The 23,746-nt window shown below is 43.1% G+C and overlaps 1 protein-coding gene across 1 annotated transcript in view; it reads right to left on the reverse strand.

Moving 5' to 3' along the window:
* The window catches only part of RAB3B (RAB3B, member RAS oncogene family), a 46,065-nt gene extending 24,288 nt beyond the window's left edge, over positions 1-21,777 (reverse strand). The window contains exon 1 of the mRNA XM_016210865.2: positions 21,550-21,777. Within this exon, the coding sequence (XP_016066351.2) occupies positions 21,550-21,777 (228 nt within the window). The remainder of the gene's footprint in view (positions 1-21,549) is intronic.
* Positions 21,778-23,746: the final 1,969 nt, after the last annotated feature.

Here is a 23,746-nt window from a genome sequence, read left to right on the forward strand (position 1 = left end):
TAAAGTACAATGAAGTCATTTAAAACATATTTGTAAAGATTTTCTAACAATGTTAGCTATAAAAAAGCAGGATATAAAATTGAATGTACAGTATGGCCTAAACTGTCAAAAATTCAGAAAAGAAACCAATCAAGTCAATAATGTTTTTTCTTTATGTTTGGCTCTAATTTCAAAGTATTTTTAAATTGAGCACATATTACTTTTACAGTTAAGAAAAACTAAACCCATAGTAAAAACTGGCAGTTACTATAAATAGACCAGGGAGAAGGGACTATGCAAAAAACATAGAGCACAAACCATGAGTTGATAATTGTTGTGGATGGTTGATGGGGTCCATGTACTATTTAGTCTCCCTACTTGAGGCAATGTTGGAAATTTTCCATAATAAACAGCTAAAAAGAAAAAAAATAGTAAGGCCTGAAACAGCACGGCACCTGGGGAGAGTACAAGTAGTTCTATTTTTACTGGAGCGTAAAATACAATATTTTATGGATTCTAAGATGTCCAATTTTTTACATTCTAGCATCTCTGAAATAAGGATGTATCTTATAATTGATAGTGTTTTAGATTTCTTAAACACAATCCTTAAAATACTAGATGGAAGAGAAAGTAGGTAGGAAGTGAGGCTGGAGCTAGATCACGGAGGTCTTGAACATTGTCCTACAGAGAACAGGGAGCCACTGAGGGGTTTAGTGGCGTCCCACATAGGGCTTATTGCCTGGAGGACAGTCAGTAAGTGTGTGTTGGTAAATGGTAATGCCATTGAGGATGAGGTCACTGCTGCTTATGCCAAGGGCCAGGGAAGCTGGTCTTTGGGAGACGTGTTTGAGGCCTTGCTCTCCCCACTTTTTGTCATCTCAGGAGTCCCAGTTCTCTCCAGCTCTGCAGGGCAGAACCATTGGATTGTCTGATAAAGTTGTCTTTCTCCCTCCAACCCCCCACATTACTTCCATTTTCCTGATAGTAAGAAACATTTCCCCCAAACTTGAGCCAGCACTATAGCTGATGTGAATGTCCACAGGCCTGGGTTCCACAGCACATTCTGATGTGACCTTCCAAAACCCAAAACCTCAGCTTGGATCCTGGCCCAGGGACCTACTGATGAACGCATTTCCAAACAGACACAGGAGTTAACATATACAGGGTGGGTAAGAGATTAGAAGGAAATTCCCAGGGTTTCTGGGACTTGACTAGAAAGATAGCCCAGGAACTTCATCCCACCCTGGGCTGTGCCTTCCCTTTGGTCTCACAGCTGCTCTCTTTTGGGAGTTGGCCCAAGTCACCATAGAAGACAAATTCCCTGAGGATCATTTGCATACAGGTGCCACAGTGTCTAAAAATAGGATAAACATTCAGCTCCACAAAGCAAGTGCCTTGAAATTTATTTACAAGAGAGGGGAGGCAATCATCTGAGAGAGAGGGGAACCTGTCAGAGGCAGCCTGACAATAGTAAAGGAGCCACAAGATGTAGGGTGGGCCAGGAGGCCTGGGTATGATTTAATTCTGCCACTAACTTGCTTTGGGGTTTACGGATCTCCCCCACTCTGGGCCTTGGGTTTTCCATTTTAAAATAGGGATATTAGACTAGATTATTTTTGTGGCCACTTGTACCTCTAAGGAGTCAGGATAAATAGTAATAATAATAATTGCTAACATGAATTGCATTACTTCATCAATCCTTACAACCAGCTCTTTGAGGCAGGTAGGAAAAAGAAACTGAGGCACAGAGAAGTTAAGTACTTGCTCAAGTTAGCAAATGTTGGAGCTAAGGGTTTGACCCCTGTGCTATACTGCTTTTCAGGATGCTAGGTTTTCTAACCTAACAGTGTCACTGCCTTAAGTTCATGCTACCCCTTCCACTCTTTCTCCCCAAGTTCTTACCACCCTGGGCTACTCCCCAGGTCCCAAACATTGTGTTCCTCAAAATCTCTGTGCTTTGCTCATGCTGTTCCTTCTGCCTGGAACAGCCTGACCCCTGTACTGCTGAACCAGTCACTATTTACCCCTCAGAATTCAGCTCAAATGCTTCCTCCTCTATGATCCACATTTTCCCCAATACCCACAGGCAGAAGGAGTGGAGACTTAGAGTGTGGCTAGCACTGTACTAATTCTTACAACTTTCTGAGAGAGGTTCCATTATCATACCCATTTTGCAGATGAAGTTACTGAGACTCAGAGGTTAAATACTTGCCTAAGGTCATATAGCTGATAAAGATCTGAACTAGACAGTCTGACCTCACAGCCCTCCTAACCCTTATTCTACTCTCCCTCTAATGAAATACTGTATGAATTGCCAAGATGTTTATCTCCTCTACCAGGCTATAAACTTGTAGTTTTTTGGTTTTTTTCTAGGATTGACTGAACTGCTGGGAGGTACTTTGGAGCAGTATACATGGAGAAAAAAATCAGGTTAGAGTTAGAACCAAATTGAAAAAATAAAAGTAAAAAAGAGTCTCTCATTCTGTCTAACCTTTGCCACTTTAAAACCCTTTGGGAGTAAGACAAAAATATATATATTTTTAAATTCTATACCTTAGCATCCACTTCTGTTCTCATTTCAAGAGTTAGGATTACCTCCTTCTAAGAAACCTCTTTAAATCCTCATTCTTATCACCCCCTTAATTTTAGTGTTCCCTCAGCACTTATGTGTCATTTAATTAAACACCGTGTGCATTTACTGTTGAGGGGCAGCGGTAAGAGTATGGATTCGGGGTCAAGCAAACCTGAGTTCAAATTCCAGCTCTGCCACTTCCTGGCATGTGACCTGGCACCTGACTTTCTGAGCTGATTCATTAGCTGCAAAATGGAGTTGATAATAATATCCCTTGGTGGGTATTGTTGGGAGGGTGAAATGAGATAAGTGTTGTGACAGCCCTTGGACAGCTGTAAGGCTCTGTATAACCATTAGGCATGTTCATTCAATTTACAACTTGCTCTCGATAACTGCCCTCTTCCCCTGATGCCACACCCAGGACAAGCCTCAGATTCCCGGAGAAGCTGGAGGTGTAGGAAAGTGCAAGAAGGGAGGAGCCCAAGAAAGCAGGGCTGGTAAACTGCCTGAGCAAACTTCCTCTGGAAGGAAATTAAAGGGCTAATTATGCCTCAGCTGGTGGTAAATTTCCAGGCCAGCCTTTGGGCTCAATCAGTTGACACAGCAACACACCAGTGGGGGAGGACCTTATTCTGAGAGGGCATTTTCTCTCCTTACGATATACAACCTTAGAATCACCTCTGATTTTCTCTATTCATTCTTTCTCTTCTCTCTTACCTCCCTTTATCTCTTCCTCCAAGTCCTACCTGAGGAAAATAAGGGTTCAGCCAATCTATAGTGCTGGGGGTTCAGCCTGGAGCCCTCTTTCAAACAGTCCCTGTGGAGGAGGCTAGAATGTACTAGGTTGGCTCCAGTACACTCTTAATTGTTCACTGTTAGGTCTCCCTTTTTACATGTAGAAACAGTGTGGTCCAGTGGGAAAAGCCCAGGCTTGAGAGTGAGTCACAAAAGCCTAGGTTCAAGTCTCATTTAACCCATTTACCAGCTGCGTGACCTCTGGTGAAGTACAAATGCTTTACCTCCTAGTGTCCTCGTGTGTGTAATGAGGATGACAAGACCTCTCTTCAGGGTCATGAGGTCATGAATGCATCAGATGACCTACGTGGACTGGTGTCCACATGGCTGAGAGGAAGGCAGGTAAGAAAGCAGCAAAGCCTCAGACCTCCCAGCCATGGAGGGGCAGGATTGGTCCAAAGAGATTTCTGAGGGAGGCAAGACTTGATCTGGGCCTGAGAGGAAGGTCATATTCCAGGTACAGGGAGTCGAGCTGGCCTTGACTTTAAGAGGTATAAAACCCCAGCCTGAGAACTCACTTTCATTTTGCTAACCTCTACTGAATGCTTACTGTCTGCCAGGCCCTGTGCTGGGCGATGGAACTGTGGACATGAATCAAGCTTCTCAGGGAGGTTGCAGTCTGGGGGGGAGACAGACGTCTAAGTTCCAGATACTTGCAGCACAGCTAGGAAGTGTGAGAAGTAAAGGAGGGGCCCTTAACCCGGGCTGGGAGAGGGGTGGGTCAGCAAAGGCTTCCCAGAGGAGGTTATCCTTGAGCTGAGTGTTTAAAGTCAAATGGAAGTTTGCTGGTGGAAAATGGGGTGGAGGGGTAACCCCTAGGGAGGAGGGAAAGCAAGAAGCCAAAAAGGGCACAGCCAAGAGGAGCCTAAGGAGCCATGACAATGAAATATGACATGGTATGCTGGGTGAGATCCTGGTACAGAAAAGGGATATTAGGTAAAAACTAGGAAAATTTGAATAAACTATCAACTTTGGTTAATAATAACTTATCAATGTTGGTTAATTACAAAAATGCACCACACTAATGTAAAGTGATAATCATAGGGGAAACTGGGTATGGTGTGAAATGGAACTCTGTACCATCTTCGCACTTTTTCTATAAATATAAAACTGTTCTGAAAAAATTAAGTTTTGCTTTTTTTGTTTTGTTTTGTTTTAGTGCATCCTGGGTATAGATTGGGGGGTTAGAGAACACGTGGGTGGAGCATAAACTGCTTGAAGGGTGAGTGACTGAAGATGGGGCTGGGAAGGTAAGAAAGAACCTAGAGCACCTGGCAAGGGAACTTACTGGATATTGGGGATCATCCCTCCCTAGGCTTTAAGCAATGGAGTGACAACATCAGAGAGCATAAGGAGGGAACAAGACTGAGGGCAGGGACATCCATTTGGGCTGCTGCTATAGTCTAAGGGGGAGGTAATAGGAATCTGAGGTAGAAAGGGGGCAGAAGGGAGAGCCAGGCTTACCATAGGCCCTGGGAAATGTTTATGGAACAGAACAGAGGAAGGAATGCATTCAAGAGAAATTTGGGAGACAGAATTGATAGTTCTTACGAACAACTAAATGAGAGGCAAGAGCTAAGAGAAATAAAGGAGGACCTTCAGTTTTGAGCTGGGGTTGTGGCTGGAGCGATCAGAACACGGAGCATAGATATTCCCTTGGACTTGACCTCACACCCATCTCCCCTCTCCTCTACCCCCACTCCTGGGCCTGAGCTCGGAGCCGCTGCCGTCATTAGCATGCAGTCGACAGACTTCACAGAGGAAGGTGAGAAGCACAGGAGAACAGAGAGGATAAGAGTTTCCAGCTGTCACCTGGCAACCCAAGGTGTGGGGCAATGGTGTGCGGCGGGGGGAAATTTGCAGAAGGAAAGGATTCTAAATTCTCAGTTGAATGGCCTCCCCTACTCCAACCCTGCTCTTAACAATCCATCAGACAGGATAGAAGTAAGCTAGCAGCATCTCCCACCTTTGAAGGCAACTGGGCATCTTAAGGGGCAGAGCACTGCTGCTCTCTCCACCCACTGAAAATGGGGGTAAAAGGGCCATGCGTCACATCTGCTTTTTCTACCTTCTAAATCCCACAGCTCACAATCTTAAGAGTGGTTGTAATCAAGATCAATCACAACAGAATGGCACAACAGAACATTCATGAACGTATCCAGTTCTACCACTCACTGTGTAACTTAAAGCAAATTTATTGAGCACCTAATATGTTACAGACACTATGCTAGGTCCTCTCCTTATAGTGTCTCATTTAATCTTTACTGCACTACAAAGAAGTAGCCCTAAATATTATTCCTCTTTTACAGCTGAGGAAACTGAGGTTCAGAATCATTGTTACCTGTCACACTGCTGGTGCCATATGTTCATTCTACTTACACCACAGCTGAACTAATCAAGCTTCCACCCCTCCTCTCCCACGGTGCCAGACCCTGCAGCAGCTCCTTGCAGAGCACTTGCATTAAGGGCCAAGTCACTCAATTACATACCCACGTATCATTGTTAGACAACCTTGGATGCCCATTAGAATCACTGGTGAAGTTGTAGTGGGGTGGAGAGAAGAGGGTGATAGAAAAGGAGAGGAGCTGGAAATCAAACAGGAGACAGTTTGCAACAGATAACCCCCCCTTTCTGGTAGCGTTTGCTTGGAGGCTCCCAATTTCAGCTATGATATGGACTCTCAGCCACCTGTGAGGTCCCTGGTGTGGGAAGAGTGGGGAAGGCAGTTGGGTATGAAAAGAACACCAGATGTGGAGGCAGACAGCCCTAATTGTGAATCCCAGCTGTGCTATTTACTTGTCTTGGTAAGATCTGGCCAAGTTCCTTAACTTCTGAGTCTTAGTTTCCTCATTTTTCTGTGTAGAATAGTTGTGATAATTACCAAAAAAAGCATATAAAGCACCTACACAACAGAGTTGCTGCCCAGTAAATTATAACTCTTAACATTTTCACCATCTATTGAGTACATTCTAAGTACCCAAGTCCTTACCTATGTGACAATATAACAAGGAGAGGAACAGGGCCCGGGGCATATATGACTTTGAAGTCGGATTGATCTCAGTTCAAACCTGGACTCTGCCTCTTGGTATTTGAGTGAACCTGAGGAAGCGACCTAACGTCTCTTGACCTCAGTTTACCTATCTGTAAAATAGGAATCATAATAGCACCTGGCTCACAGGGTTGTTGTAAGGATGAAATGAGCTGATGAAAGCACTGAGTACAGTGCTGGTATTAGCCTGTGCTACCTGGCACCTCACACCAACCCTGTGGGAGGTATCATCACCCCATTTTACAGGTCAGGATATTTTACATAAATGATAGTTGCCACAATAACTATTGACATGTGAAAGTGAGAACAACGCCAGGCATTCAGAGCAAGAATGGCACCTCCACCACCTCTGGGCCTCTAAAAGCAGGGATCAAGGAGGTGCAAGGCCCTCCCCTCTCCTCCCATGCCCCCCACACAACACTGCCTGCCTTGGGGCCATCTGTCTGCGTTTTGTTGCACCTTTTATCCCTCCATTCATGGCAGTCATGGCAAGAAGCCCAAGTCTCCCAGACCATCTGTGATCCCTGGGCTCTGATTCCCACACAGCTCTCTACGTCATTTCTTCTAACCTCCCCTCCTCCCCTCCCCACCGAAAGCTTTCCCTGCGCCTTCTGAAACTCACAGTTAGTCATCAGAAAAACCTCTTTCCTCAGCCTCTCTCCTGGATGTTTTCTTCACCTCCTTGCTCTAAGTGAAACCTGGCTCTCCCTGAGGACATGGCGTCCCCGAAAGCCCCAACACCACGTGATGGTGGCTTCCTCTCTGGCCACCTTTGAATCACTGGGCCAGGAGGTGGGAGACATGTTGCTTCCCATCCCTGCTTCCAAATCATTCTGCTTCCCTCCTTCAGAAAACAAAACACCTCCAGCTTTGACCCTTACACCATGAGATTATGCCACCCACGTGTCCCTCTACTGACCAGCGAGCGGCACCTGGTTCACCGTCCCTCTCTCCGTAATTCTTGGTGATTTAAAATCCACACAGACGGGCCTTCCAACATCCTGGACTCTCATTTTCTCACACTCCTCTCCTCCAATGATGCTGATCTCTAATCCTACCTCAGCCGCTCACCCTCACAATCATATCCCACACTTTTTCATTACCAACAGTAATTTCAAGCCTTCCACTCTTAGATCCCTGTGACCTTTCGGGCCCGCTCCTAAATTCCCAGTGTAACAGTCTTCGGCCCCCTGCCATCTCTTCTCTGTCCTTTCCCCCCGGCGTCCTCACCTCCCTCTCTGCCCGGCTTGAATTCTGTGGTCAATTATGACAGCGGCTTCCCTGCGTACACCCTGACTCCCTGGGCTCTCCTTTGCTTTGTCACACTCTCTCAGCAAAACCACACTCACTAGAGCCAACTCTCTGCCTGTTCTATGACTGTATCCACAGAGCAAAGCACGGTTAGAGAAAAACACACCACCTTGCTTCAGATTGATGAATTCATGAATCTAAATTTATGATCACTAATTTCAAGTGGGACCTTAATCAGCAATCAGACTTCATTTCCCTGGCCTATTCACTCTCCCACTCTCCTAGATGACATTCTCCTCTCAGTTCCTCCCCACCCTCACTCTCAGCGGATGACCTTGCCTCCTACTTCACCAGAAAATTGTATCCGGGAGAACTCCCCCGGCACACGCAGCCCTTACCCACACCTGTGTCCACACCCCCTGCTCTCTCCCCTGTTCACGTGGATGTGTCACAGTCTGTGCTCCCAGCAAGGACTCGCCTCTGCCTGTGATCCCATCCCCCTCTCACCAACTCAAGGATTTTTGTCCCAGCAAGTCCCCTCTTTCTCCCTATAGCATCAGTTTTGTGTTTTTCTTTGTCGGTTGCTTGGCTTGTTGATCCCTATTGGATTGTTCCACCAGCACACAAACATGCTGCTGCTACTCTTAAAAACAAAACGACAAAACCAAACTTCTTCTGACTCTCTTCCCCCTTCCCCTTCAGCTACCACCCATTTGCCCTCTCCACCTAAGAGCAAAAATCCTTCAAAGTACCATGTACACGTGGGGCCTTCAATTCTTTTATCCCACTCCAATCAGGCTTTCATTCCCACTACTCCACCAAAAAAGGTTACCAATGACCTCCAAGTTGCTCAATTTGCCGGTCAGTTCTCAGTCCCCACATTCCTGACGTAGCAGTAGCATTTGACACACCTGTCTCCTTCCTCTGTAAAACTCTATCTCTACTTGGCTGCAAAGATACCACCCTTCCCCTTTTCAGTTGCTCTTTTTCAGTCTCTTTTGCTGATTCTTCTACATCTTCCTAACACCTTAGTGTTGGAATGACTTTGGGCTCAGTCCTCAGAACTTTTTTCCACCTGAACTCCTTCTTTTGTTGATCTTGTCTGACTTCATGGTTTTAAATACCACCAATAGGCTGATGACTTGCTAATTTCTACCTCCAGTCAGGACCTCTGCCCTGAACTGCAGATTCATTTATCTAACAGCCGATGCTATAGCTCTACTTGTTTATCTAACAGGCATCTCAAACTTAACCAACTCTCAGTCCCCAGTTGTCTCCCCAAATCCTGCTCTCCATACAGCATCTTCCCTACTGGGGTCAGAGGCATCTTTGGCCTTCCAGTTGCTCAGTCCAAACTCTCAGCAGCATCCTTGAGGCCTCCCCTTCCTTCTTTCCCCACATCCAGTTCATCAGCAAATCCTGCCAGCAATATTTTCAATATATACACAGAATCTGACCACTTTCACTACCACCACTGGTCCCACCCTATTTCAAGCCTCCATCATTCCCTGCCTGGGTTATTACAAATCCTAACTAATCTTCCCTGCTTCTGCCCTTTGCCTGTCTATAAATTATTCCTGAAACAGGCATAATCCTGCCTCAAATGATCCTGTTACATATTAAAGTATAAGTCACTAAAATCTTCTGGAATTAGTAGTGATGGTTGCACAATTTTGTGAATACTGAAAATCACTGAACTGTATACTTTAAAAGTGTGAATGTTATGACATATGAATTATACCTCAATTTTTAAAATATGTTATTAAGTATAACCTGGATAGGATTCTGGAACTGTAAAAGGACATTACTTGAAAAGCTAGTGAAATCTGGATTTGGTCTATAGTTCGGTTAATAATAATGTACCAATTTTAATTTCTTAGTTTTGACAAATGCACCATGGTTATGTAAGATGTTAATATTAGGGAAACTGGGTGAAGGATATATGGGAATTCTGTACTATCACTGCAAATTTTACATAAATCTAAAATTATCTAAAAATAAAGTTTATTTTTAAAATGTATGTCAGATCATGTAATTCCACTGCTCAAAACCCTCCCATCTTATTTTGAGTAAAATCCATAGCCTTTTAAAAAATTTTTGAAGACCCTGATCAGTGTGACTCAGTTGGTTGAGAGTTGTCCTGTGCACCAAAATGTTGCCAGTTCGATCCCAGTCGGGGTGGGGTGCATGTGGGAGGCAGTCAGTCGATCAATGTTTCTCTCTCATATCAATGTTTCTCTCTCTCTCCGTCTTTCTTCCTCTCTATCTCTCTCTAAATCAATAAAAACATATTTAAAAAAAAATTTTTTTTTGAGGAAACTCCATACAGTTTTCCATAGTGGCTGCACCATTTTACATTGCCAACAACAATGTACAAGGCTCCCAATTTCTCCATATCCTTGTCAATACTTATTATCTTTTGGGTCTTTAAAAAAATAATAATAATAACCATTCTTGGTTATTATTATAACCAAGAATGTGAGGTCTTGTGGTTTTTATTTGCCTTTTCTTGATGATAGTGGTGCTGAGCATTTTTCATATATACAGTAGTCCCCTCTTATCCACAGTTTCACTTTCCACAGTTTCAGTTACCCGTGATCAACCGCAGTCTGAAAATATTACATGGAAAATTCCAGAAATAAACTATTCATAAGTTTTAAATTGCATGCCTTTCTGAGTAGCGTGATGAAATCTTGTGCTATCCCTCTCCCTCCCATACAGAACATGAATCATCCCTTTGTCCAGCATATACACACAGTATACATTACCCATCCATTAGTCACTTAGTAGGCCTCTTGGTTATGAGAGAGAGAGGGAATGTGATATCTCTCTAGAGATCACATTCACATAACTCTTATTATAGCATATTGTTATAATTATTCTATTTTATTATTATTGGTGTTCATTTCTTAGTGTGCCTGACTTATAAATTACACTTTATCATAGGTATGTGTATATAGGAAAAAACATAGTGTATATAGGGTTTTGTACTATCAGGCATCCACTGTGGGTCTTGGAACGTATCTTTTGGGGATAAGGGGGGGATTACTGTACCTGCTGGCCATGTATATGTCTTCTTTGGAGAAATGTCTATTTAAGTCCTTTGAGAGAACTACCATATGATTCAGCAATCCCACTTCTGGGTGTAAACCCAAAAGAATTGAAATCAGATCTCAAAGAGATTTCTGCCATCCCATGTTCAATGTAGCATTATTCACAATAGCCAAGGTGTAGAAACAACACAAATATCCACTGATGGATGAATGGGTAAAGAAAATGTGGCATGTACATACAATGGAATATTATTCAGTCTTTAAAAAGAAGAAAATTCTACCATTTGCAAAAATATCGGTGAACCTGGAGGACATTATAAAATAAGCTAAAGTAAAATAAGCCAAAAACAGAAGGGCAATGTTTTTATTTATAGGAGATATCTAAAATAGTCAAACTCATAGGATAAAACAGTGGTTCTAAGGATAAAACAGTGGTTCTAAGTTCTAGAGATCTGCTATACAATATAGTGCCTACAGTTAACAATACCGTACTGTGTGCTTAAAAATTTAAGAGGGTAAATCTCTCGTTAAGTGTTCCTACCACCAAAAAAAGAGGGGGAAGGGAACACAAGGAAACTTTTGGAAGTGATGAATATATCTGTTATCTTGATTGTGGTGACGGTTTCACGGGTGTTTGCATATGTCCAAACTCATCAAATTGCATATATTAAATATGTACAGTTTTAAAATTATACCTCAATGAAACTTAAAACAACAACAACAAAAAACCCCAAAACCTTCACAAAGGCCTTCAAAGCCCTGCACAACCTGGCCTTCCCACTAACTCTCCAGCCTCACGGCTGACCACTGTCCCCCAGCTGCAGCTGCACTGGCCTCCTACTCTTCTTGGATTGTACCAGGCATACCCCTGCCTCAGGGCTTCTGCATTTTCTGTTCCTTCTGCCTGGGATACTCTTCTTCCAAATACCCCACACCTCCTTCAGGGCTTAACTAAAAAATCCTCTGCTCACAGTTTACCTTGCCCACCCTGATTAAATCTGTAAACACCCCTCTCTTCCTATCCTCCTTACCCTGCTAGATCTTTCTCCAGAGCACTTATCACCAGAGAACACACTGTATATTTTACTTGTTCATTGCTAGTCTAGGGGAATACGGAATTTGGGATTCTGTCTGTTACTTTCACTGCTGTATCTGTAGTACCTAGAACAATGCTTGGTGCATACAATGTAAATATGACTGACTGAATGAATAAATAAACAAACACGTAGAAGTTTGGCGTGGTCAGAATGGCTGCCGAACATTGTATATGTGTGACTGGAAGAAATGGGAGGAGTCCAGGCACCTCACAGGAAGAACATCACACAAAGCATACAACTTACCCCCTCCCTTGATGTCTGCCTCCCACCTCAGCTCACGTCGACTCCTGGGATTAGAATGTCTCTATTTTATACCCTCCTCCCTCCCCCATCCTGCAATGCACCCCCTCCTTCCCAGAGGTCTTTCTTACCCACTCTACCCAATACTGAGCTCTTTCTTTTAAATTTTCACTGCATTCACTCAGCTCTTTATGGTTTCCTGAATTGTTTTATCTCCCCAGCTACACTGCACGCGCCATCAGGGCAGGGCTCTGCCAAAGGGGTCAGCCACCAACCACTGCAGACTCAGCTCAGGACTCAGAGAAAGAATTCAGGTGAACGTGAATCAACTCCTAAAAAGGATACAAAGTCTAGCTCAGATCACATCCAGACTCCTGGTTGCCACAAATCTACCCTTGAGAACAACAGAGTTAATAATAATGAAGGCTTCCAATTAGTGAGCGCTGACTATGTACCAGGCAGCAGGCTAAGAATTATCCTACTTCATTCTCTCAAAGACACTGTGTGCTTGTTGCTAACATTATCTTTACTTTAGAAAGAAGCAAGTGAAGCACAGAGAGGTAACTGGACTTCAACAAGGTGAAGTGGCAGAAATGGGTTCGGAGCACAGTTCAGACTTACTCCAAACCACATGCTGCACTGCTTCCTAAACAAGTACATCATTTACAGGGGATGTCGGCACACTGCCATTAAGTCAAAACCAGAGGTCACCTTGGACTACAGAGCTGGATGGAGGATGATCCTGCCTCTGAGGATGTTATTAAAAGCTAGAGCCAACTCTTGTTACCACAAGGCCACCTTCCTAACATGCTCTCCAGCTGAGAGGGTGCACTTCCTCTCTGTACTCCCTTCAAACTTTCTGTACCTCTCTCAAGGCATCATTCATGTCTATGGCATCATCTGTGTTTGTGTACATGTTGTATCTCTCTTGCTACATTGAGTGCCCCTGAGTCTGACCAATCCCTGCACAGCCTACTACAGCCAGGCACAAAAATGGGTCCTTGAAAGCAATCATGGGTTTTCATTTTTCTTTTTTCTGCTTGCAAAGATCTTCCCCAACATTAACCTGAAAAACTCTTATCTATTTGCCAAGACCCAGCTCAAATGTCCCCTCCTTTGTGAAGCCCAAAATTACTTTGCCAGGCAAAGGTAGCAGCTTCTTCCCGTGTTCCTACAGCACTTTCTTCATCCCTTTATTATGTCATTTATATTGTGTTGTAGCTGTTTATTTGCCCTCTTATGACAGTGCCTGGTACATAATAGGTACATGACACATGTTTATTGAATTAAAGAATCCGCAAACAGCTTGTAGGTTATTTCCTTTTCTCCCGCACCAATTTGGGTGAAGGGTAGGAGTCCGTGTGCCCAAAGAGTGGAGGCCCCTTGACTAGCTAATGAGGATTACTGATCAAAGTATTTGCAAATTACAAAGGCAGGCTATGCCTGCAATTCTGATTTGACTTCCCATAGTCTTTGTTGTGATTTTAGAGATCAGATTAAACCTCCTCTAGCAGCTGGCTCCTACAGACTTTGGAGAGATGAAAGTGTCAACATGTCTCTGCAGCCACACCAGGAAACTTGCTGCCTAGAAAAATCAATTCTGATTATCATAAGAGCTGAGTATGGGCTGTTGTGCTCAGGAACTGTCTCCATACTCCTGGAGCCATAGGGACCTGTGCCTGTTCAGCCTCCAGCCTCTTTTGTGCTGCCCGTCGGTCCCTCTGTTGAGAGACCCAACTTATATTCAGGTGGCCAGATTTCACCTTCCTGCAGGTGGCAGGAGAAGCACTGGAATGTGTTAGGAGACCTTACAGTGAACCCTTAGTAAAGTCCTGTCTTTCTTTGGACTCCAGCCTCTGTGATGAGCTCCAAATTCACAGGCTTGTGAGCACCTAACAAGGTGACAGGCATTCTCAGCAGGCAGGGTAAGCCTAAGACACAGGCAATACCTGTTTCAGGCAGTTAGCACAGGGGGCTCTCACTAGAGGAGAAGGAACTGGAAGTAAAGCCTTGAAAGAAAGGGAGAATTTATATTAGGTCTTTTCCATGTTATTAATAGATGCTGTGGTAGTCAGAATAATACCACCCCCCACCCCACCAAGATATCCACATCTTGATCACCAGAACCTGTGAATATATTACCTTGCATGACAAAGGGGACTTTGCAAGTGTGATTAAATTAAGGTTTTGAGATGGGAAGATTGTCCTGGATTATTCATGTGAGCTCAAGGTAATCACAAGGGTCCTTATGAAAGAAAGGCAAGATCAGAAAGAGAGAGTTTGGAAAATGTTATACCTCTGACTTTGCAGATGGAAGAAGGGGCCCCAAAAAAAGGAATGCAGGAGGCCTCTAACAGCTGGAATAGGCAAGTAACAGACTCCTAGAGTCTCCAAAGGGTGCATTCCAACACCCTGATTATAGCCCAGAGAGACCCATTTTGAACTTCTGATGTCCAGAACTGTAAGATAATATATGTTGTTTTAAACCACTAAGTTTGTGGTGATTTGTAAGAGCAGCAATAGGAAACTAATACAGATGCCCATGAAACAGCTGCCCAATCTCATCTAACAACCCCTTATTACACATTCTTAAAGTCTAGGGAAAAATCAACCTCTCTTTAATGTCCTAGTTTGCTTCTCTTACCAAAATAAGAGAACTATGGTACTCATTTTATTTCACTTTCGGAGTTAGAGGTAATTTCAGTCTCACCAGTTCTGCAGCAGAGAATGTTTCCTATTCATATTAATTTCTCTATCCCCAATGTCCGGCATAGTAAATATTTGTTAAATGACTGCTCAAGAGCCACGCTCCTCCTTGGTCTAGGTTTCTGTTATGATTATCTTTCCCATTACATTTTATTGTACTCATATCTAAAGTAGAGGTCTTTGACATTCCCAGGTTTAATATTCACTAATTTTAATATTTATGAGTGACTCCAAAGCCATGTGGTGACCTAAAATTTCATCGAGGCTGCATGTGAGAAGAAGGTAGTTGGCTAGTCAGTGAACCTAGCTGACTGCCCAACAGCCCCATCTCACCTGATCTGAGTCTCAGCTCCTGGTTACACAGGGAGTCATTCTCATCACTGTGGAATTCAAGATTCCCCGGAAATCTTTTAAGACTCCTCTTATTTCTCTCAGCTTTCACCATTCTGCTTAATCTCCCTTTGGAGCACATGCTTACTTGTATCTATCTCTTTGATTATAAAAAGAAGCTATTAGCGGAGGAGCCCTCTTTCCTCCCTCCATGGGGAAGACTGTCCAGGGAGATAGAGACTTCTACTGCAGACCTGGGTAGGATGCTTCAGGCCTTAAGAATTAGTAAGTCTGGGTCACTGAATATTGTATGGGCTAATTGCAGCTAGCGACTCCTGTCAGCTTGTGATTGGATTTGTATGTCTATCTGACTCCAAAGTGAAGTATTAGCAAGATCCACTTCCTGGAAGACTTGAGCCATGTGCGTCATCGTAGCTTTTACCAGTAATAAGACTGTCACATTACTCCCCATCTCTCTGCCTCCTGCATTTATCTCTCAATTGATTCCAACCTTAGGTGGGGAAGAAATGGAGTATCATTTCTCAACCTCCCTAGAATCTTAATAAAAACTAACATTTGTTGAGTGTTTACTCTGTGCCAGGCACTATGTTAGTGCTTTCTACACATTTTTTTAAAAAATCATTACTAACACAGCAAAACAAATAGAATGATGGAGGTACACACAAGCACCCCAGTGACTGTGGGCTTCAGAGCAGGGGGTTGAAGTGAAAGAAAGAGGAAGGAGAATAGTAATACCAGGACATGCCCAGGAGTAGGGACAGTGGCTTATACATCCTTCACAAAACACAGAGTAGTTGAACCTTCAACAGAAAAATTCTGGACAGGCCTGCTGGTCCATTCCTGTCTTTATAACAGTAACCCCAGACACATGAGACACTACATGACATGCAAGTCACCAAAAAAGCCTCACTAGTGGGAGTGGGAAGGAGAATATTCTGTCTTTTCCACAGTGGAGGCCACTGCTACCACATCCCCTAACAGGGACCACGCCTGGGGTGAGCTGGCGTGGGGAAGGTCATCAGCTAAGCTAGCCTTTTAAATTGTGAAAAAGGTTGAGCCTGAGAATTCCCGCTGTAAGCCCAGGGATGAGACACCTAAGTCACAGTTCAGTGATTGCTGAGCTCTGAGTCCCAGTGCTTGGGTTCGAAACAAGCCTATTTATTTTCCTTCAGGGCCCTTACCACAGATAAAATTAGATATTTTTTATTCATGTACTTAGTGTCTATTTCCCCTACTGGAGTGTACACTCCATGTTTCCCCATAGCTAGCACAATGCCTGGCACAAAGTGAGTACCAGATAAATGTCTATTGATTGAATGAAAGAATGAAGCTTTTTGCCTGGCTCTGCAGAAGTTAACTTGATATCTCTGGTCTCAACCACTCTTTCTTTAAGGAGGTAACCACTTCCCTGAGTCAGAGGGAAGGTATGAAAGACACATAGAATGATTTAAAGCACATACAAGCCTGGCCGGGTGTGGCTCAGTGGTTGAGCATCGACCTAGGATCCAGGAGATCGGGGTTCGATTCTGGTCGGGGCACATGCCTGGGTTGTGGGCTCGGTCCCCAGCTGGGGGCGTGCAGGAGGCAGCCAATCAATGATGAGTCTCTCATCACTGGTGTTTCAAGTCTCTCTCTCCCTCTCTCTCCCTGTCTCTGAAATCAATAAAGATGTAAAAAAATAATAATAAATAAAAAATAAAGCACATACAAGAAGAATTCGCATGGCTGACAATATCCATAGTTGTCCTGATCTACTCAAGGCTTCATAATTCTCCTTGGGCTTTCCTTTCCATTTCTTCACTTGATCTTCACAACAATCCATGAAGCAAGAAAAGCAACGATTACTTTTTCCATTTGATAGTTGGGGGAACAAACCTATGGAAGTGAAGGGTCACTCCATACACATAATAACTGTGGGACAGAGCCAGGACTCCAAAGTCCTAGGTCAGCTCAGTCCTCCCATAGACCCCCGGATTCTCCCCTTGACCAGCATAAGACACAATAGCCCCTGCAATGGGCCCCACTAGAGGCAGCGAACGGCCTTCTCCCGCTCTTCTCTTCCCACAGGTCTCCAGGGGTTGCTTGGCAACCAGCACCCAGCAGTAAGTGGCCTCCAGTCAGGTTTGTTGCTGTGGAGCTTCCAAGTCTCCCTCCCTTCACACCTGTTCATGCTCACTCTCTATTAATAAGACTTCGCCCCTACCCCCACCTCCCCAGTAAGATTCTCTTCTTTGATCCACAATAATTAACCTCCCAGGTTACAGAGGGGGCTCTCAGGAACCTATGTGGGGAGGGACCCCAGGAAACAAGGTACTATCAATGTCTTCATCATCCAACATCCCCCAGAGATGACAGAAACTCCTTTTGTGAATGGTTCTTCTCAAAGATGCTCAAGCCTCCTCTTCTTCCCTCTCCACCTTTCGCCCTGACAATGGCTTTCTGCAATCCTCTGGGAGAGATCAAATAGGCTGGAGAAATTTAAATGAACACTTCATGCTGTGCTAGTGAGTCCCTGAATGCAGTTCCAGCACATCTAAAACGACAGGTGGGAAACCTTGGGAGGGGCCCAGTCACCCTTTGCATGTGGATCAAGAGCAGAGAAAGGAAGAAACCTACCATTTATTGTGTTCCTAATATGTGCCAGGCACAATAGTATATTACCACATTTAGGCCCCCCAACAAGCCTGGCAGGCTTTTACAGTTGAGGATATTATCTATTCACAGAAGTGAAGTGACTTACCAAAGCTCACACTGCTTAAAAAAAAAATCACAGAAATTTTGTTTACCAAAGTAAATATATATGAGTAGATATGTATTTCTTCCTCTCTATATACGATTCTGTAAATTCTAGTCCTAACTCTCTACCCTCATTTCCATGTATGTCATTTTTGTCATTGTCTTAGTGTTATGTACCAAATGTTTGTATACTTCCCCAAATTCACAGGTTAAAGCCCTAATTTCCAGTGTGGCTATATTTGGAGATGGGGACTCTAATTAAGATTAACTGAGGTCATAAGGGTGGGGCCCTGATCTAATAGGATTAGTATCCTTATAAGAAGAGACATGAAAGAGCTGGCTCACTCTCTCTCCATGTATACACCAAGGAAAGGCCAGGTCAGCACACAGCAAGAAGGCATCTGTATTCTTGCCAGACATCAACCATGCTGACACCTTGATCTTGGATTTCCAATCTCCAGAACTGTGAGAAAATAAATTTCTGTTGTTTAATCCATCTAGTCTGTGGGTTTTTGTTATGGTAGCCTGCGGAGGCTAATACACTTAACTCAATTCCTTATAACTTAGACAAACCACTAGTTTCTTTGCCTCACTCCCACCTATTGTCCAAACTGAAACCAGAGATTTTTCTAAAATGCAAATTGACCTTATTAAAACCCATCTATGTCTCCCCAATGCCTATGGTAGTATTATCCAAATTTATGCCCCTATTAAGTAAGAAAAATGAAGGCACAGCACCCACAATATTTGTATATTTAAATTATATATACATACTTCTACTTCTGTACACAAAAGATGTTAAAATACATAAAATGACATAAATACTATTTAAATGTTTAAATTTTAGTGTATTTATGAACAGTACAGAAAACTCTTTTTACAGAAAAGCACATATGCATACATACACCAAAAAATTTTCCTAATTTTTTTTTTTAGTAAAAGCAATGTGATTGGGTCAAATCTAATTAGATTGTCATTTATTTTACCTCAAAACATGGCCAACAATGAAGTTGTGCTAGGAGTCAGAGAAATATCAGTTCAGCCATTTTCTGTGCTCATTTGGGCTCCCTATAATTAGTACAGTCTTCAATCAGAGGTTTCTTTGCAGGACTCTTTTAAAGCCATATATCCATTGTGAGGGTTCATTTAGTTAAAATTAGGTAGTAAAATCAATAAATCCACTTAACCAGGCACAGGAAAACGGCAAAAGCTCACGATGGGCTAAAAATGAATGAAAAGTGAGGGAGCCTCCACTGCCAACCCCTTAGAAGGGCAGAATGTCTATTCCTACCTGAACATTTTTCTAGTGTAGAATATGTAACCATCTGATGTGGAGAGCAAATGAAGACATCTTTATCAATCTCTATAATAAGTATTAGTAAACATTTATTTTCTCTTCACAGATAAAATAAACTCTAATAGTTTCTCCTAAGGAGTCATCAGGCATTTACCCTCTGACCCATGGCAAGAACCTTCTGTTTGTTGTGCAAGGTCTCTTTGACCCCCAAGCTGCCACCTAATAGCCTCTCCATAAAATTTAACTCCGCACATCATCCCTGCTCCTTCACAGCCTTACTCTAATTAAACTGTGTTGCTCACCATGCCCCAAATATCCTGTGCTCTCACACCCCACCCCTCCTCTACCCCCGTGTGTTGGCTGCAAAGAACATGTCAGATAACTTAAGTGGAAGCACTTGGCACATAATAGGTACTTAATAAATGCTTATTGATTCTCGCCATGAGGTAGTTAAACTAGATCAGTGGTTCTTCAATTTTAGCCTGCCTCAAAACCACCTGGAAGGCTTGTTATAACACAGATTGTTAGATGATATCCCAGAGTTTCAGATTCAGTGGGTCTGAAGAGGGGCCCAAGAACTTGCATTTCTGTCAAATTCCCAGGTGATGCTGATGCTGCTGATCTAGAGACCACACTTCTAGAACCAATAAACTAAATGGTCTGTATAGCTTCTGACATTTTTAATGATTTATGATTCTTCAATGCTTTTAATAGAGATAAAATGAACAAAATTAACTTTTATCTCCATATAAATTAGTACTTAACATTGTCATACATGGAAATATAGGCTCTATAAGGTCTAATGTGCTTCTCAACAGTGTACAGAAAAGCACATAATTTAGAATCAGAAGATCTAAGCTGGAATCCCACTTTATAGTTGTGTGGTCAACCTAAAGCAAGTTAATTATTCTCTGAATCTGAATTTTTTTCTTCTGTCAAATAGGAGTGTATTAAAATAATACTTGCCTCTTGGGGTAATTATAAGGTAATATGTTTTATTCATTTTTTTTTAATCCTCACCTGAGGATATTTTTTCCATTGCTTTTCAGAGAGAGTGGAAGGAAGAGAGAAAGAGAGAGAGCGAGAGAGAGAGATCAATGTGAGAGAAAGAGACATTGATTGGTTGCCTCCCACATGTGCCCCAACTGGGGCGAGGGATCAAGCCTGCAACCAAGGTACATGCCCTTGGCAGGTATTGAACCTGGGACCCTTCAGTCCACACGCTTATGCTCTAACCACTGAGCAAAACTAGCTAGGGTAAGGTAATATTAATATATGGAAATAATTTATAAAAAGAAAATTACTGTATTCAGACTATACCAATAAGATATATGCACAATGTATTAATGTATATTTAACAAGTCCAATAATAAGTAATACATGTTTTGGATACTTAAAATGACAAATTTTCAAAATTTCTAATCTAGGTGCTAACTCACTATTGAAAAGTATATGATCTATATGTTGCTATATCATCTCAAATATTGTATATATTTTATTAGTACCACTGGTAGATACCAATAATAGTAGCTGTGGTGGCCAGCTTCCAAGATGGTCCCCCATGATCCTCACCTCCCACAATTCATGCCATTGTATAGTTTCCTCCTACATTTAATCAGTGACTAATAGAATACTCTAAGGCTAAGTAATAGGAGACACTGCCACTTCCACTTTGGTTTCTTGGATCTCTCCAAGAGCTAGGGGAAGTCAGCTGCTATGCCATGAAGACACTTAAGCAGCTCTGTGGAAAGAGCCACATGGGAATGAACTAAGACCTTCTACTAACAGCCAGTACCACACATGTGAATAAGCCACCTTTGAAGGGAATCTTCCAGCCCCACTCAAGCCTTCTGATGACTGTAACCCAAGCCAGCATCTGGCTGCAAGCTCATAAGAGGCCACAAGCTAGAAACTAAGCCACTCTCAAATGTTCAGATCATAGACACTGTGTGGTAATGAATTATTATTGTTGTTTTAAGCCATCAAGTTTTGGAGTGATTTGTTATGCAGTGATAGACTATGGATACAATAGCTAACATTTATTGTGCATTAACTATGTTCCAGGAACTATATTAAGCACCCATATATAAGTAGTCCTATGATGTAGATGATATTATAAGTAAGTGGCAGACCTAGAATTTGAATTAAGGTCTCTAACTCCAAAGCCCAGATTTTTGGTCACTCATTTGTACAGGCCAGGATAAAGCCTCTTGGATAGTTAAGCAGCAGAAGCAACTGAGCCCCCAGAGGAGAGCAAACTTGTATAAAAACAGCAAGGGGCAGTCCAGGGGCCAGACCAGCAATGGCATTAGTACCTGATGCTGTAAAACCCAGAAGTTCCCAACCGGCCCCACCCCGCAGGCCTGATTCTAGCAGACTAGTCCCCTGTCAGGATAATCCTGCCCAAGATGCCCCGGACTCACCCAGATCTGCAGCTTCACTCGCTTCTCATTGCGGTAGACTGTCTTCACCTTGAAGTCGATGCCCACAGTGCTGACAAAGGCTGGGGTGAAGGTATCATCGGCATAGCGGAAGAGGAAGGAGGTTTTGCCAACGCTGCTATTGCCGATGATGAGCAATTTGAACATGTAGTCAAAATTCTGGTCGGAGGCATCTTTGACTCCAGCTTTACTATCAGTCACTGAAGCCATCTGCAGGAGAGACATGTGGTCACTCAGAAACACATCTCTAAGTGTCACCCTCACTCACCAACCTTTTAATGGTCACTCCACCATTCACATACTCATTCCCCACCCCAGCATCACTGAGGAAACACACACTACTCAGAATCACCCCATTACTGCACCTGTCCCAATGTTGTCTCAGGATTAGGTGGAACCCAGCTCCTCCCATTCATTCCTTCAGCAAATATTTACTGAGCACATTGCTCTGGGTGAAACCCTGTGCTGGGCATGGGGAATACAAATATGAATCAGACATGGTGTCTGATCTCTGAGTGGCCACAGAATAGAGTCAAAAAGCACGTACAGTAAAAAAAAAAGAGAAACAAAGCAGTAAGGAAGTCTTGGCTGAGGAAGCCCACAAGAAACATCTAACCCAAACTGGAGAAATGGTCAAGGAGAGTCTACTACGGGGAAAAAAGACAAAACAGCAAACACATGAACATTCCAGGAACGGGCCCAGTACAGGGCTATCATTCCCGTTTTAAAAACTTTTATGGCCCAGCCGGCATGGCTCAGTGATTGAGCATTGACCTAGGATCCAGAAAATCGAGGTTTGTTTCCTGGTCAGGGCACATGCCCGGGTTGTGGGCTTGATCCCCAGTAGGGGGCGCACAGGAGGCAGCCAGTCAATGACTCTCATCATTGATGTTTCTCTCTTTCTCTCCTTTCCCTTTCTCTCTCTGAAATCAATAAAGATATATCAAAAAACAAAAACAAAAAACCCAAAGAATAAACTTCCTAAGCTTTATCTTCCCCTAAGTCTTCTTACCAACCTGTGCTACTTTTATACCAAATTACACACTCTACCCCAAATATGCAGTATTTCTTGCTTTTGTCCCCTTAGACATGTATTCCTCCTTTTTGCCTACACATTCCTCTCCTAACAAACTCCTACTCACCCTTACAGATCCAAATGAAATCTCCCCTGCCCTGTGCATGGCAGAGACATGCACTCCTGCTCTGTGCTCCCAGAGCACTGCAACAGCACTTGTATTATTTCAGAACTGTTTACTATTCTAGCTTCTCCTTTAGACGAAGTATCTGAGACTTAAAGTACTTCATTTCTGCCTCTCTAGCTTCTAGCACAAGTCCTAGTATGCAATCAGCACTCAGTAAACGTGTGCTGAATTAGTAAGAGTCACGTGGTCGCTCTGGGGCCCAATCTCATCCTCTGGAAAATGGGAAGAACAATTTCTGCCCTGCTTTTCTCACAGAGCTGTTACAGTAGGACTCAAATGAGATAACAATGAGGAAGACTTAAATAAACTGGTAAATCCCACAAAGGTGTGAACATAAGTCATTATCATTCCAAATCCTTCAAAATTTAGATCCTTTGCTTATTTACTTGTTCATTCACTCATTCATTCATTCAGCAAGTATTTACTACATGCCAGACCTTCCCTGAGACCCCGATGCTCTCAGACCTGCCACCACCCTCTCTTTTCCTAGAACACTTTGGATCTGAACTTCATAATCCAGCAAGCACTTGGTCCCACAGTCTTTAATTTGAGTCTTTACTTGCTTTTCTACATCTTACCAGCTGCAGGTACCCTGCTTCTCCATCTGTAATCTCTTCCTGTGTTCAGCACTGGGTACTCGAACAGGCTGGGTGAGTAGTCAGGGAAGGGTGGGAAGACAGCCCTAATGTGAGATAATGTTCAGGGTGTCACTCTCTTTAGGAATTCCTGCTTTTTTTCCCCCAAAGGAAAAAGAAAGAGGGTGAGACTGGTGGATTTATCTCTATGAGCCTCTCCAGTGAGCTATAAGGTTACAGCTCTCTTGAAGAAAGGTCAGACAAATATGTGGGATAATTTATTAGCAGCCCTTTAATAATACTTCCTTAAATAAGCCACCACTAGCCTCCGGTGGCCTCTGTTCTTTCTTCTCTTTTCTCCCAGCTCTCAAGCCTTTATCTGAGAGCCACAGCTGCGTTTCC

This window comes from Miniopterus natalensis, chromosome 9 (assembly GCF_054644295.1).
Source record: "Miniopterus natalensis isolate mMinNat1 chromosome 9, mMinNat1.hap1, whole genome shotgun sequence".
Taxonomy (NCBI): Eukaryota; Metazoa; Chordata; class Mammalia; order Chiroptera; family Miniopteridae; genus Miniopterus; species Miniopterus natalensis.